The 13,403-nt window shown below is 46.3% G+C and overlaps 1 protein-coding gene across 1 annotated transcript in view; it reads left to right on the top strand.

The window, feature by feature from the left end:
- SEZ6L (seizure related 6 homolog like) overlaps positions 1-11,946 on the top strand; it is a gene marked incomplete at both ends in the record, with an annotated part of 199,018 nt that extends 187,072 nt beyond the window's left edge. The window contains 5 exons of the mRNA XM_082853340.1: positions 2,742-2,936; positions 6,062-6,094; positions 7,871-7,985; positions 9,337-9,439; positions 11,917-11,946. Of these exons, the coding sequence (XP_082709466.1) occupies positions 2,742-2,936; positions 6,062-6,094; positions 7,871-7,985; positions 9,337-9,439; positions 11,917-11,946 (476 nt within the window). The remainder of the gene's footprint in view (positions 1-2,741; positions 2,937-6,061; positions 6,095-7,870; positions 7,986-9,336; positions 9,440-11,916) is intronic.
- Positions 11,947-13,403: the final 1,457 nt, after the last annotated feature.

Here is a 13,403-nt window from a genome sequence, read left to right as displayed (position 1 = left end):
TTCTTGAGATCTGCCTTGTAAAATAAGGTGCTTGAAACAACCCATATTTATTATCTTACAGTTTCTATGGGTCTGGAGTCTGGGAACAGCTTAACTGGGTCCTTTGGTTCAGGATCTCTCATAAGAGAGACCTGGGGCTGGAGTCTCATCTGAAGGCTCAATCGGGGGAAGGATCCACTTCCAAGCTTTGGAGCTCCTACTCCAAAGACAGTGGAGAGTCTGCTAGCAAGACAGAACTACAGTCTTATATAACATCCTCATGGAAGTGACAGCCCTTTGTCTTTGCTGTATTGATACTTTATTGGTTGGAAGTGAGTCACAGGTCCTGCTACAAAGAGCTGCAAAGAGTGTTAATACCAGCAGGTGAAGATTATTAAGGGCTGTTTTAGCCTTTCCACTGCACTCTCCTTTATTTTTTTTATTGGAGTACAATTGCTTTATAACGTTGTGCCAGTTTCTGCTGTACAATGAAGCGAATCAGCTACATGTATACGCATATCCCCTCCCGCTTGGACCTCCCTCCCACCCCTCCCAATCCCACCCCTCTAGGTCATCACTGAGCACCAAGCTGAGCTCCCTGGGCTGTACAGCAGGTTCCCACTAGCTAGCTATTTTACACATGGTAGTGTATTTATGTCACTCTCCTTTAGATAGGAAGGGGAAGGGCATCTCAGACAGAGGGAACAGCATAGGCAAAGCACAAAAGGGTGAAACAGAGTAACCCGTCTGGCAGAATGTGACTAGTTTGATGTAAACTAAGGAACCATTTGAGAGGGAGGCAGGAAGCAGATGGACAAAGCCCTAATAGCCCAATCTGGAGACCCTGCCTCTTCTCCAAGTGCAGTGGAATCACCAGGTGTGAAATAATAAAAGACCCACCTGCTCCACGTTCTAAACCGAGGGCCTGCAGAGTCAGGATGATGGCAAGCTGGGGGATTACACTAGTAAATTGTAAAAATCACTCAGATATTATAGGAATCCTTCAGGTAAAAGAGGCAGCATGTCATCTCTTCCGTGTTTCACTAATCAACTGAGTATTGGAAGCTGTGGACAGAAGCTTGTTTCTCTGAAACATGTATGGCAGGTGCAGCTGTGATATGTAAAGACTTGGGTACTTGTACAGCAAAGCAAGATCCAGAAGGAGCAAAATGTTTTAGGATTTGGCATAGAAAACCCCTTGTTCTCTGTTTGTGGGAATGTAAAATGGTGCTGCCACTGTAGAAGACGGGATGGTGGTTCCTCAGAAAGTTACATGTAGGATTACTGTATGGTCCAGAAATCCCACTTCTGGGTATCTACCCACAGAATTGAAGGCAGGGTCTCAAAGAGGTATTTGCACACCCATGTTCATAGCAGCTTTATTCACTATAGCCGAAAGGGGAAGCCATTCAAGTGTCCATTGACAGATGGATGAATAAACAAAATGTTTGTCCAGCCATACAGTGGAATATGATTCAGCCTTAAAAAGGAAGGAAATTCGAACACAAGCTACAACATGGATGACCCTTGAGGATATTATGCTCAGTGTAATAAGCCAGTCGCAAAAAGACAAATACTGGATGATTCCACTTATATGTGGTCCCTAGAGTAGTCAAAGTCATAGAGACAGAAAGTGGAATGGTGGTTGCCAAGGGTTGGTTGGGAGGGGAGATGGGAAGTTAGTGTTTAATGGGGACAGAGTTTCCATTTGGGAAGATAAAGAGTTCTGGAGGCTGATTGTACAGCAATGGGAATGTATTTGACACTACTGAACTGTATACTTAAAATGGTTAAGATGGTAAATTTTATATTATGTAGATTTTACCCAATTTAAGTTTTTTAATAGTAAGACTTTTTAATGTTTCGGGATGTGTAGTCTTGTGTGCACAGCAGTTTTTGCTGGCTTTCCAGTCCATCCAGGTGCTGAAAAGGAACTAGATCACACGCTGGACCTGGAATGGGTCAAACTGTCAGGTTCAACTCTCCAATAAGTCTTAAGCTAGCAGGTGTCATTTATGATGCTCCTACTGTATATGTTAGGGTCATTTGTGTTCATGCTGTATACCAGGCCCTGAGCTTCCAGCATGCCTGAACAGGCTCATCTCCAGTGAGGGAGACTGATAGTAAATAATTAAACACAATACAGTGTATGCAATGCTGTGGTGGAGGAAGAGCCGGAGAGATTAGTGACTCAATTAGGGGTAGGGGGCATCAGGGAAGGCTTCCTGAAGGAGGAGATATGAGGACTGAGTATTGAAAAACAAGACTTATCCCGGCTGTGTGGGCAGGTGAGGTATAAGGTGAGAAGCAGGAGGAATATTTCATAATTTAGCGACACCACCGTCCATTATTTACTGAGTACTTACATTTCAAGGGCGTGCTAAAGCATTTGCACGTTATCTTGTTTAATCTTCCAAGTCCCTGTGAGATAGGTACTGCTATTATTGCCATTTTACTGATGAGGAAACTGAAGCTCAGAGAGGTTGTGGCCCTTGCTGGAGGTCACACAGCTAGTAAGTAGCAGAACCCAGATTTTTAACCCAGATTCCACAGCTCAGTATATCCTACTGTGCCCATGTGTAACCCATGCCCAGAGGTGGGAGAGGGAAAGGGGAGTTTGAGGAGTGGGCAACAGTTCAGTTCAAGGTGGGGATGCAGAGAAATGATGCTGGAGAGACTGGCCTCAGATCACACAGGCTTTGAGTAGGAGTCCCCAGAGATTTACATCGTCTCATCAGAGCTCCTTTTGGCTTGCATTTCAGCGGAGGAGTCCCTGGCATGTGACAACCCAGGGTTACCTGAAAATGGGTACCAAATCCTGTACAAACGACTCTACCTGCCAGGAGAGTCCCTCACCTTCATGTGCTATGAGGGCTTCGAGCTCATGGGCGAAGTGACCATTCGATGCATCCTGGGACAGCCATCCCACTGGAATGGGCCACTGCCCGTCTGTAAAGGTAAAGAAACCACCGCCTCCCCACCCCCGGAGTCCCGGGGAATGAGGGACCCAGAGATGTAAAGACTGACTTGCAGCGATTCTAAACTTGCTCTAAAAAGCCAGGCTACTGTGTTTCACTAAATCTAAGACACCACCGTTATTTTCTGCACTGCTGAGGAAGGACATGGCTTCCAATTAAACTATGACACGGTGCCTTCTCCTTGCTTATTAGCATTTTTGTTTTTACTTACTAAGAGAGCTTAGGTTTTTATCATAAAGGAGAGGCAGCCTGCTTTTGACTCGTGCTTGGACAGCGTGGCTGAAACGTTTCCCGCCTCCTGCACCCCCTTCTCACAACCACTTGGTTCCCAAGGGTGATGGGTGTTCCCCTGTCGCCTCTAGGCGTTCTCCCAAGATGCTCACACCTATCCTCCGGGTACTGATGGTCCTGGGCTGATGATTGCACAAGCACGGGCATCTTGAGCGCCACCTGGTGGCAGCGATTGTAATACCCCAGTGATTGTAAGACACCCCCCCCCCCCATCTCAGAGATGGTGAAAAGGCGGGGAAGTGTATTTTAGAATCAGTGAACCACTCATCGTTGAAATTAAGTTAGGGCACACCTAGTGAGATTTGGATCCATTTATCCGTGTCTTTGAGGTGTGAAATTCATAATCATATCCTAAGTATGTTCAACGCTTTAGGCAAGTGGATTTAACCTTTTATGGTGTTAGTACCCTTTTGAGAATCAGGCAGAAAGCTCTGAATTCTCTCCCCCGGGGGAACTGAAACATGCAGTTTTACATTTCTACTTGGGAACCCGTAACTTCAGCGGATCCCCAAATGCTCGTTCATGAAGTCCAGCGTTAAGGCTTAAATATACTTTCCTGGCCAGAATTTCTACTCCTGGGTATAGGCACAAAGTAATTGAAAACAGGTATTCAAACCAACACTTGTACAAATGATCGTAGCAGCATTATTCACAAAAGTTGGAAACAACCCAAATGTCCATCAGCTGGTGAGTGGATAAGCAGAATGTGGCATGTTCATATAAGGGAATATTGTTCAGCCGTAAAAAGGAATGCTATAACATGGATGGACCTTGAAAAGGTTATGCTCGGTGAAAAGAAAGCAGACACAAAAGGTCACGTATTGTATGATTCAATTCGAATGAAGTGTCCAGAGTAGGTAAATCCGTAGGGATGGAACTCAGATTAGCGCTCCCCAGGGGCTGGTGGGGAGGGAAGAGTAACTGCTTAATTGGTACCGAATCTCCTTTTGAGATGATGAAAACGTTTTAGAACTAGATAGAGGGGATGCTTGCACAACATTGTGAACGTACTAAATGCCCCTGAATTGGACACTGAATTAAAATGGTTAATTTTATGTCATGTGAATTGTACCTATAAAAAAAGATTTTCCCTGCATCACCCCATTGAAGCCTCGTGACCATACTCTGAGATAGGTGAGCCGTCATACCCATTTCACAAATGTGGACAGAGAAGCTCACAGAGGTTAAGTGACTTACCCCAAACCACACAACTGGTATAAGACAAATTTAGGATTTGAACCCACTTCTGCTAATTATAAATTCCCTGCCCTTGAAACCCCACCGGGTGAGGCAATGCTGGCCCCTCAGGTACGACAGACCGTCTAGCAGGAAAGACATTGTCTTGGGAGACCATTGCCCTTTTCTCTCCTCTCCACTTCCACTCCTGTGACGCACCCTGCCAACTCTGTCGTGAAATAATAAATCACTTCCTCTTCCCCAAAAAAGTGGGGTCCATCGTTTGTGGTCTGGAGTTGGAGAAATGACAGAGCACCAGTGTGGGACCACCCCCTGGGACTCAGGGGCCCTGGGTTCCCAAGGACGCTGCCCTGGCAGGTCCAGGAAAGGGCCCAGGAAGCTGCCTCTTAGCACGTGCCCCCGGGGCCCACTGATCACACTCAGAGGTTCAACATTTCCTTCCATTTCTAAGATTTCATGGAAGCTCATGCCCTCCCAGACACGCAGTCAAGGTCCCATTCATGTCTTGGGTAGGAAGCATCTGCCTTAATCTTTCCATTTTCCTGATGCCCTGGCTCCAGAGATGTCTGCAGTCAGTTAGTTAGCTTTTTTGTCGGCTGGTTTTGTTATCATCACATGATAACGATGAAAGTCAGAGAGTCACTTTGACCAAAGCTCTAACTAGGAAATCTCCGTATTATGTAGGACACCGCTATTGCTGGGCCTTTGGGGGCCAGCTCCTCCCACGACCTTATCATGCAATCTTTCCATCGAAGCCCTTCACTCTGGGGGTTTTGCATCCCTGAACCCCGTCCCTGTGGGTATATTTTTGTGCTCAGCTATCATGATGACTTGGATGCCAAAGCGTGAAGACACCAGCCCCCATCATCCTGAACTTCCAGAGGAGTTGTACAGGGAATCCAGGGGAATAAACCAACTGCAGAGAGTTCCAGTCTATGGCAATGAAGGAATGAAAATATGGAATACAAATCCTATATTCCAAATCAATATGGAATAAAAGTGAAATTAGAAAGGTTCATATAAATGTATATTTCAAAGCAGGAAAACGATTTCACCTCTGGCTGGGCTCAGGATTTCGGATTTGGAATTGTCTTGCCCCTCACCATTCATCAGCCTTGGTCCGACACAAAAACACTGAAGAGACCAGGACTATGTAGTTCAGAGCAAAGGCCCAAGAAAGCCAAGCAAGTTTAAATCCTGCCTCCATCACTTAGGAGCTGTGTGGTGTCAGAGAAATCACTTCGCTTCTCTGAACCTCTGTTTGCTTATCTGTTAAATGGGGATGAGAATAGTATCTACCTAATGAGATTGTTGTGAGTGTTAAGTGAGCAAATATATATAAAGCTCTTGATGCGCAGTATCTGACATATGGTGAGTATTCAGTAATTATTGTCCTTTTCCTTTCATATCTGTCTCATCTTCTCTCAGGAACTTAGGAAGGGAATGAGGCATTTCCACTAATTCCGGTAGCCTAAGATTTAAAAAAATAAACAAAACCACAGCACTACAGCAAAGCATGGAATGGACTTTTGCACCTAATTGGGGGGGGGGGGGCTGCTTCATGCAAACAGAGTGAATTCACTTGACATTGACCAATGCTCCAATTTCTCTTTCAGTTAATCAAGACAGCTTTGAACACGCTTTAGAAGGTGAGTCCCATGAAGAAAAGAGTCCCATAAACCGAGCTAATAGCAGAAAGCAAGGGAAGGTCCTTGGAGATCCTTATCGAGGCGCTAACAGAAAGTTAAGCAAAAATGCTGCCTTCACACTGCTGAGGATAATTTCAAAACAAATGACATTGTAAAGAAAAAAAAAATCATTGAATTTGCAACTTATAGTCCTAACTATGACCTAAAAGAGATTTGACGCCCGTTCTGTTCATGATGACGAGGTAAAAACATCTGGGAGTTCACGTGCCTGAGAAACACATACCCTCTTGTAAAACTTTTCAGCCATGTGGTGCTATTTGGGGGAGCTAAATCCAGAGATGCCTCACCTTTCATGCTGAGCAAGCTCCTGGTTTGGGAGGGAAAGGTCTTCCCCAGGGGATGCTCTGTGGTCTGTTTTCCCCTCCGTCTTTTTCTTCCCCAAAATAGCTGTCCCTGGATCCCCCTTGTTTTCTGTTCTTGTTAGAAATTACCAAGTGAGATTTATTAATGTGGAACAGATGCTAAAAGTGATCCAGGATTTTGTTTTATCTTCCCTTTTCAATGCATCCCACACGTAAAATATTCTGCATTCTGTATAACCTTCGTTCACTTTGGTACAAAACCACTCACTGGGCTGTCGTGTCAGGAAAAAAATAACATATTTTGTTTAAAAAAAAGTTTTAACCAATTGCACAGTTTTTTAAATTATTTTTGGAGCCACTTATCTTTCTGACAATAAATTGTTCACTCAGAATCTGGGGCAGTGGAAATTACATGTCATTAGTTGCTCTCTTCTGCAACAGATGACATTTTAATCCAAGCAGACAGAGCTGGAGCTCAAATACATGTGTAGGCTGTGGGGAGCATGTATCGGTCACTCCGCTAGAAGAAGAAGGGCATTTGTGGTGTTAGGCTCTATGCAGGCCCTTCCTTCGCTGTCTTGCACCGGCCAATGGACCATGAGAACATCTCAAAGGCCTGGGTTGCTCAGCGGGTGTGATGCCATCGTAATGTTCTGGGCTCGCACATTTATCATGGGTATTAAGACTGATTTTTCAGACCCAAGGAGTGGTGGCTAACGGATTGCAGATTTGCATAACGCCGAGCTCCGTTAGACGTGGCTGTGGAGAACGGCAGAGTGTGTCCAGAAGGGATGTGGAGTCTGCCTTCAAGCCTTTCTCGGAAAACGCCCCCTTCCCCGCCTCCACCTCCACAATAATCCTCATAGTTCTTGTGATTTCCTCTAACCACTGGGAGGTAGCGGGAGGCCCCAGGTGAGGCCGAGAGGGTTGCCTGAGAGTGTGCAGCCAGGGCCTCTGAGGATGTGTCTTCATGGTTAGGGTGTCATGGGGTGTGCGGTTGGGGTGTCATGAGGTGTGCAGGTACCGAGCACTGACCCAGCTGCTCAGCACCCTCTGCTGGAGGGTCTGATTGAGCAGGTCTGGGAGGGACCTGCCAGTCTAGACACAACTCTGTCTTCTCCATGGACTGTCAAGCAGATCTGCCTTTCCAGTTAGCACGTTGGGGATTTTCTCCAGGTCTTCCCTGGAATTGGATTTTAACCAGATTTCAACTGATGACCACCCCATCCAAGAATAGGTCTGGGGCTCTGTTGCCAAGAACCAGCACCATTTCCTTTACTCTTTGCCTCTTCTCCCTTCTGGGGATGGTTCTCCAGTGGCTGGCTCTGTGACATTAGGTCTTGGAGTGGGTGCAGGGCTGGGAGGGCGGATACTCCCCTGGGAGCCAGGGGCCTTCACCGGCTTGTGCATTTAGTAGCAGAAGCGGCAGCCGAGACGTCTCTGGAAGGGGGAAACGTGGCACTGGCTATCTTCATCCCGGCCCTCCTCATCTCCTTGCTGCTGGGAGGAGCCTACATTTACATCACCAGGTACGGGGCTTCGGGTGGGAGTGGGGCTCTCGCCCATTCAGCGACCAGCGTGCTGAGGGGCTGGGCTCGTCATGGACCCTGAGCCTCAAGGTCTCCACTCTCGGGGACAGTGGCATTTGTGTAATTGAAGGGATGGTGTGATTCAATTCAACTCTGAGAAATATTTAGATCGTGCGCCTGCCAACCCTTCATGGTAAGAGGGCTGAGCATGCAGCAGCAAATCAGAAGACACTCTCCTGACCCCACAGAGCTAATGCTTAATGGGAGAGAGACATTTCCTGTTGCCAGGCACACTGATTCATTCTCTCCTTCATTCACTCATTCATTCCCTCACTTATTCAGCATGTATGTATTGACAGTCTAATGTCATTGTCCCAGGTGTTGGGGAGCATAGAACGTGCCTTTAACAAGGAAGGAAGATACTCATCTATGGCTAGCATATTCACTAATTCGTTCAATTTCACAATTATTGAGCACCGACTCTGTACCAGGCCATTTTCTGGGCTCTAAGACCATTGTCGTGAACAAAACAAAAAGAAATCGTTGACATGTGGGGCACAGGTTCTAATGGGGGAAGAGAGACAATAAGTAAAGTATAATATAAAAGTAAGTAGTACATTAGAAGGTGAAAAATGCAGGGAGAAAAAGAAAACTTAGAAGAGAGAAAAAGGGAGCTGGGGTGAGGCAGTGGTTGCATTTTAAGTGGGGGAGGGGTAGAGGAGGCCCCAGTGAGAAATCACATTTGAGTAAGAGCTTGAAAGCAACAATGAGTAAACTATGCAGATATCTGGGAGAGGAGGATTCCAGGCAGAGAAGCAGCCATGTGCAAAGGCCCTGAGGCAGGCATTTGCCTACTTTAAATGGTCCCTGTGGAGCTCACAGTCTGGAAGGGGGAGAGGAGAAATACACACATTATCACACACTATAATAAACACAATAAAGGAAAGAGACAGGGTGTGGGAACAGAGACCAGATCTAAATAGGTGGTCAGGGAAGGCTGCTCTGAGGCAACACAGTATATGCTTAATAAATGCTCATTATTATTGCGCTTGCCCTTTGCATTAAAGAGGGACTTGTATCATCTTACAGGAGAAAACACATTAAGCTCCAGTAAGGGGAGGTCCGGGGTTTTAAGGATCACCGACTGGGTTAGCAATTGAGAGCGATTATGATTTCAGCTTTCACCCCACTCGGATTCTCACCTACAAGAGGCCGTCTCCACACATCCTCCTTGTTATCCATTGAGGTGCCGATGCTCAGGAAGTGGCACCCACCATTCCCCTGTGGGACTGTAAGGTGTCTCCTCGTCCAGGAAAAGTAACTTCTCTTCCCTTCACCGTCTCTTCTCCAGATGCCGCTATTACTCCAACCTCCGCCTGCCCCTGATGTACTCCCACCCCTACAGCCAGATCACCGTGGAAACCGAGTTTGACAACCCCATTTATGAGACAGGGGTGAGTGGGTCTCTCTTCTCTCCCTGGTGCCTCCCTCTTTGCTCTGAATCCATCGACATCAAAACGGGAGGTTTAATTTCCTTTTGCTCATGATGCTGCTGGCAGAAAGGCATGGCCAGTGGTCCTCCTGTCTCATCCCCGCCAAGACCCCTATTGAGGTAACTGCTGGAGAACTCAGCTCGTTCTAGGAATTGATGACAAGCCTGTAACTCTTTGTTCTTAGCAGAATGGCCACAGAAAGAAGGGGCTGCACCAGAGACCCATGGAGAGACAGCTAAAATGGGTCCGAGCCCAGCGGTGGCCTGGTGGCAGTGGGCAGCATTCCCAACATCTTATTAAACTACATTCCTTATTGAATGGCAGTGTGCACCGTCCCCACACATTTGAGCAGCAGCCTTGTGTTGGTACTAGGGACACAGTTGAACCAAATAGACACAGTCCTTCCATTAATGAGCTTATAAGCTCACAAAGGAGACAGATATCGATAATAGTAGTAGTAGTAATGGTAATAGTAATATTATGGGCCAGGTGCCTTAAATGCATAATCCCCTTGAATCCTTGTAACTCTTTGTGATGGATTCTCTAGTTATTTCTGATTGGCTGATGAGGACATTGAGGTTCAGGGAGAGGAAAAACGATTTGGTCAAGATTGCACACAGCCAGAACACACAACCTGCAGCCAGGATGCAAACTCTGTTAGCCTCTCTTGCCTCTCCTTGAACCTCAAACAATCAAATATGCCAGTGAATATCTTGATTGCAACAAACCGTAATTTTTAAGGGCCAACCATAATTTTTAAGGGCCATGAAAGAAATTGGACAGGGTGCTATGAGTGTGTGATGGGGTGGGAGAAGGCCATCTCATCTCATCTTTGAGAAAGCTGAGTCGTATAAGGTGGCTGAAAAAGATGCCAGGAAGACAGGAGAGCACGTGCAAAGGCCCAGAGGCCTGTGTGAAGAACAAGAAGGCTGGTCATGAGGTTGCAAAACCACAACCTTCAAATTCACTGTGTGACGATGTACAATCATCTCCCAATATTGGGGGCATAAACTTGTTCCGTGTCCGTGCTAACCTTGCAGCACTCCCGCTTCCTCTGACCTCCTGTTATCAATTGATGTGTAATAATATTTTTGCAAATTTAGGAGCCTAAAGGACACACATTTATTACCCCATAGATTCTGTAGGTCAGGAGTCCAGGCTAATGTAGGTCCTCTGCTCCAGGACTCACAGGCTACAATCAAGGTGTCAGTCAAGGCTGCAGTCTCATCTGCGGCTTGACTGGGGAAGGATCCACTTCCAAGCTCACATGACTGTTGACAGCATCCAGTTTCTTGCAGGTCGTTGGACTAAGGGGCTCAGTTTCTTGCATGCTGTCAACCTCAGTTCCTTTGTATGTGTCCCTCTCCATAGAACAACTCACAACATGGCAGCTTGCTTTTTCAGAGTCAGCGAGAGAGAGAGAGATAGGTCGCAATCCTACAAAATACAAACACGGAAGTGACATCCTAGCACCTTTGCTGTATTCTGTTGCTTAGAAGCAAATCATAGGTTCTGCATACAGTTAAGGGGAAGGGATCATACAAGGAATGTGAATACCAGGAGGTTGGGGACCATGAAGACCACCTTGGAGCCTGCCCCCCAAACTTGCATCTACCATGAAGCACAGACAGAATTGCATATCTGTGTTGACCCAGTGGGAACTGTAGACCTCCATTAAAGCATGTGACAGTGACATGGGGCCGAGCCTATGACTTCTTATATCTCCCTACTCCTCTGCCCTGGGGGCCTGGAGTATATTACACACACTCCACGAGTATTGGAGAAATTGAACTGGTTGCTGCCTACGTGTTGTGGTCATTTTAGATATGGCACTGGTAAGACAAGGTCATATGTTATTTTACATTGTGTATAGCTTGTTTCTGAATCCTCAGAGAAGGTCAAGCTGATGAAAAATAGCCCTTTAGAAACTAGACCTTATTAAGACTTATTCGTGTATGTATCAGTCACCTAGCACTATGATAATGCTGAGTAACAATCCCAAAACTCAGTCGCTCAAAGTAACAAGCGTTAATTTGCTCATCAGTCCATGGGACAGTGTTTTCAGCTAGTTTCAGCTGGGTGGTAGTCCTGGTTTGGCAGTGCTCACTCACACATATGTGGTTGGCTGATGACTCAGCTCTGCTGTCCATGACTCTCATCTTCTTGCCGGCACTAAAGGCCATCAAGGCATGCTCTACTCGTGGTGAAGGCAGAAGGGCAGGACGCCAGCAGCAGAAACACACAGGCACTTTTCAGGCCCCTCTTATGACCCACTTTCCCATAACCCATTGGTAAAAGCAAGTCAAGTTTAGAGTAAAGAGCACTGCAAAGTCCTATGTCCAATATCTTGGATACAGAGAAGGGTGAAGATCCAGAACGATTCATGAGTCCCTCTGCCACACAAGGGGTCAACAGATCTGTGCTTCTCTCTCACACAGGAAACCAGAGAGTATGAAGTTTCCATCTAGAGAGAGCTCCACGTGACAAGGGAACTTACAGATACAAACTCAACTACAGCCTCCTCGAGAAATTCATCCAGAGACCATGTGGCATTTGATGGAAAGCCCAGAGTGTCGGCTGTCTTTTCTTTAGACTCTTTACTGAAGACTTTCTGTTTTCTTCACTGTATTTATTATATTTAAAATCGAAATAGGTGTGGTTGGATGTATTGCAGCTGCAGCCAAATTTGTGGTACAGCCTCAATCCTGAAGGCAGGTGGAGGACCTGTAAAATAGCAAACACAGCAGTAGAGGGAAAAGGAAAAAAAAAAAACAGCAACAGGCTGTTTCTCCTATCAGCAATGCCGTGCTACGGCTGCATCGACTTGCATGCATCTTCAGGATCCATGCCCATGGTGTTTTTCGTACAAATCTAAGTCCCAAGATTAGGTTGGAAAAGGGTATTTCTTGTTGGATTAACTTGGGTTGAAATTTAGCACAGAGACTTAAACAGCACTACTCCAAAACCAGTCTGTTTTCTCCCTTCCATTTTCCTCAGCTGCTAAAAGAACCTGCCCCGTCCCCTCCCTCCCATGGCCCCTCTGAAGGCAGCAAAGGTGTTACACAAACATTCTCTTTCACCACCCTGGCCTCGCTGGATGCTGGCAAACTAAGAAAATGTTTTCTTTCTATAAAGGTGACAGGTGACAAAGGAAAGTTTTCAGAGAAGATGAGAGATCTGAGAGTTCCAGTGAAGAAGTGGATGAGGGGCAAAGCTGGCTAAGGGAATCGAGAGAATAAAATGATACTCTTTCAACGATGAAAGAGCAGGTAATTTATGCTCCAAGGGCCAGAATCGATCACCTTGTTCAACAAGGCCACCCTCAAGCTGTGATGATAGATCCGTAGACTTTGCAGGCGTGAGCAGTACCGCCCATAGTGTTAAGAGGCTTTGGGTTGCAGGGGAGAAATCCAGGGGTGAGCTCTGTTTCCCTCCCAGGGTGCTGCACTGCCAGAGCCCTCAAAATAGGGGAGACTCAAGTGCACTGTCACTCTAAAAGGTGACACCTTCAGAATACACTTGCAGTCAAGTATTTGGGAGGGAGGGAGGGTCCTATGAGAAGAAACTACTTTTCTATTCTCTGAAGCTCTGCCCGGACGTTGGATGGTGGCGTGAATGCTTGACCATAGAGGTGCCGAGGAACAGGAACGGGGGGCTTAAAGCCACAACGGCATCCACATCACACGATTTGAACTCCAGTGAGGAGAGAAGGAGGAATTTTAGGCCAGAAAGGAACTCTTAGCATCTCATTAATCCCGCATCCTGGTATTTGATCAGAGTCCTTTCACCTCAACCCAGTAGGACTGGTGAGTGTGTGATTATCTGGAAGATTCTTTTCTAAATATAGGTGTAAAGAGAAGGCAAGGGGTGAGGAAGGGGTGGAAGGAAAAGTGCCTTTGAGGCCAATTCATCTCCCTAGTGTCAA

Source organism: Leucopleurus acutus, assembly GCF_964270905.1.
Source record: "Leucopleurus acutus genome assembly, chromosome: 13".
In the NCBI taxonomy this organism is placed as follows: Eukaryota; Metazoa; Chordata; class Mammalia; order Artiodactyla; family Delphinidae; genus Leucopleurus; species Leucopleurus acutus.
This window is presented reverse-complemented; position numbering and strand designations above follow the sequence as displayed.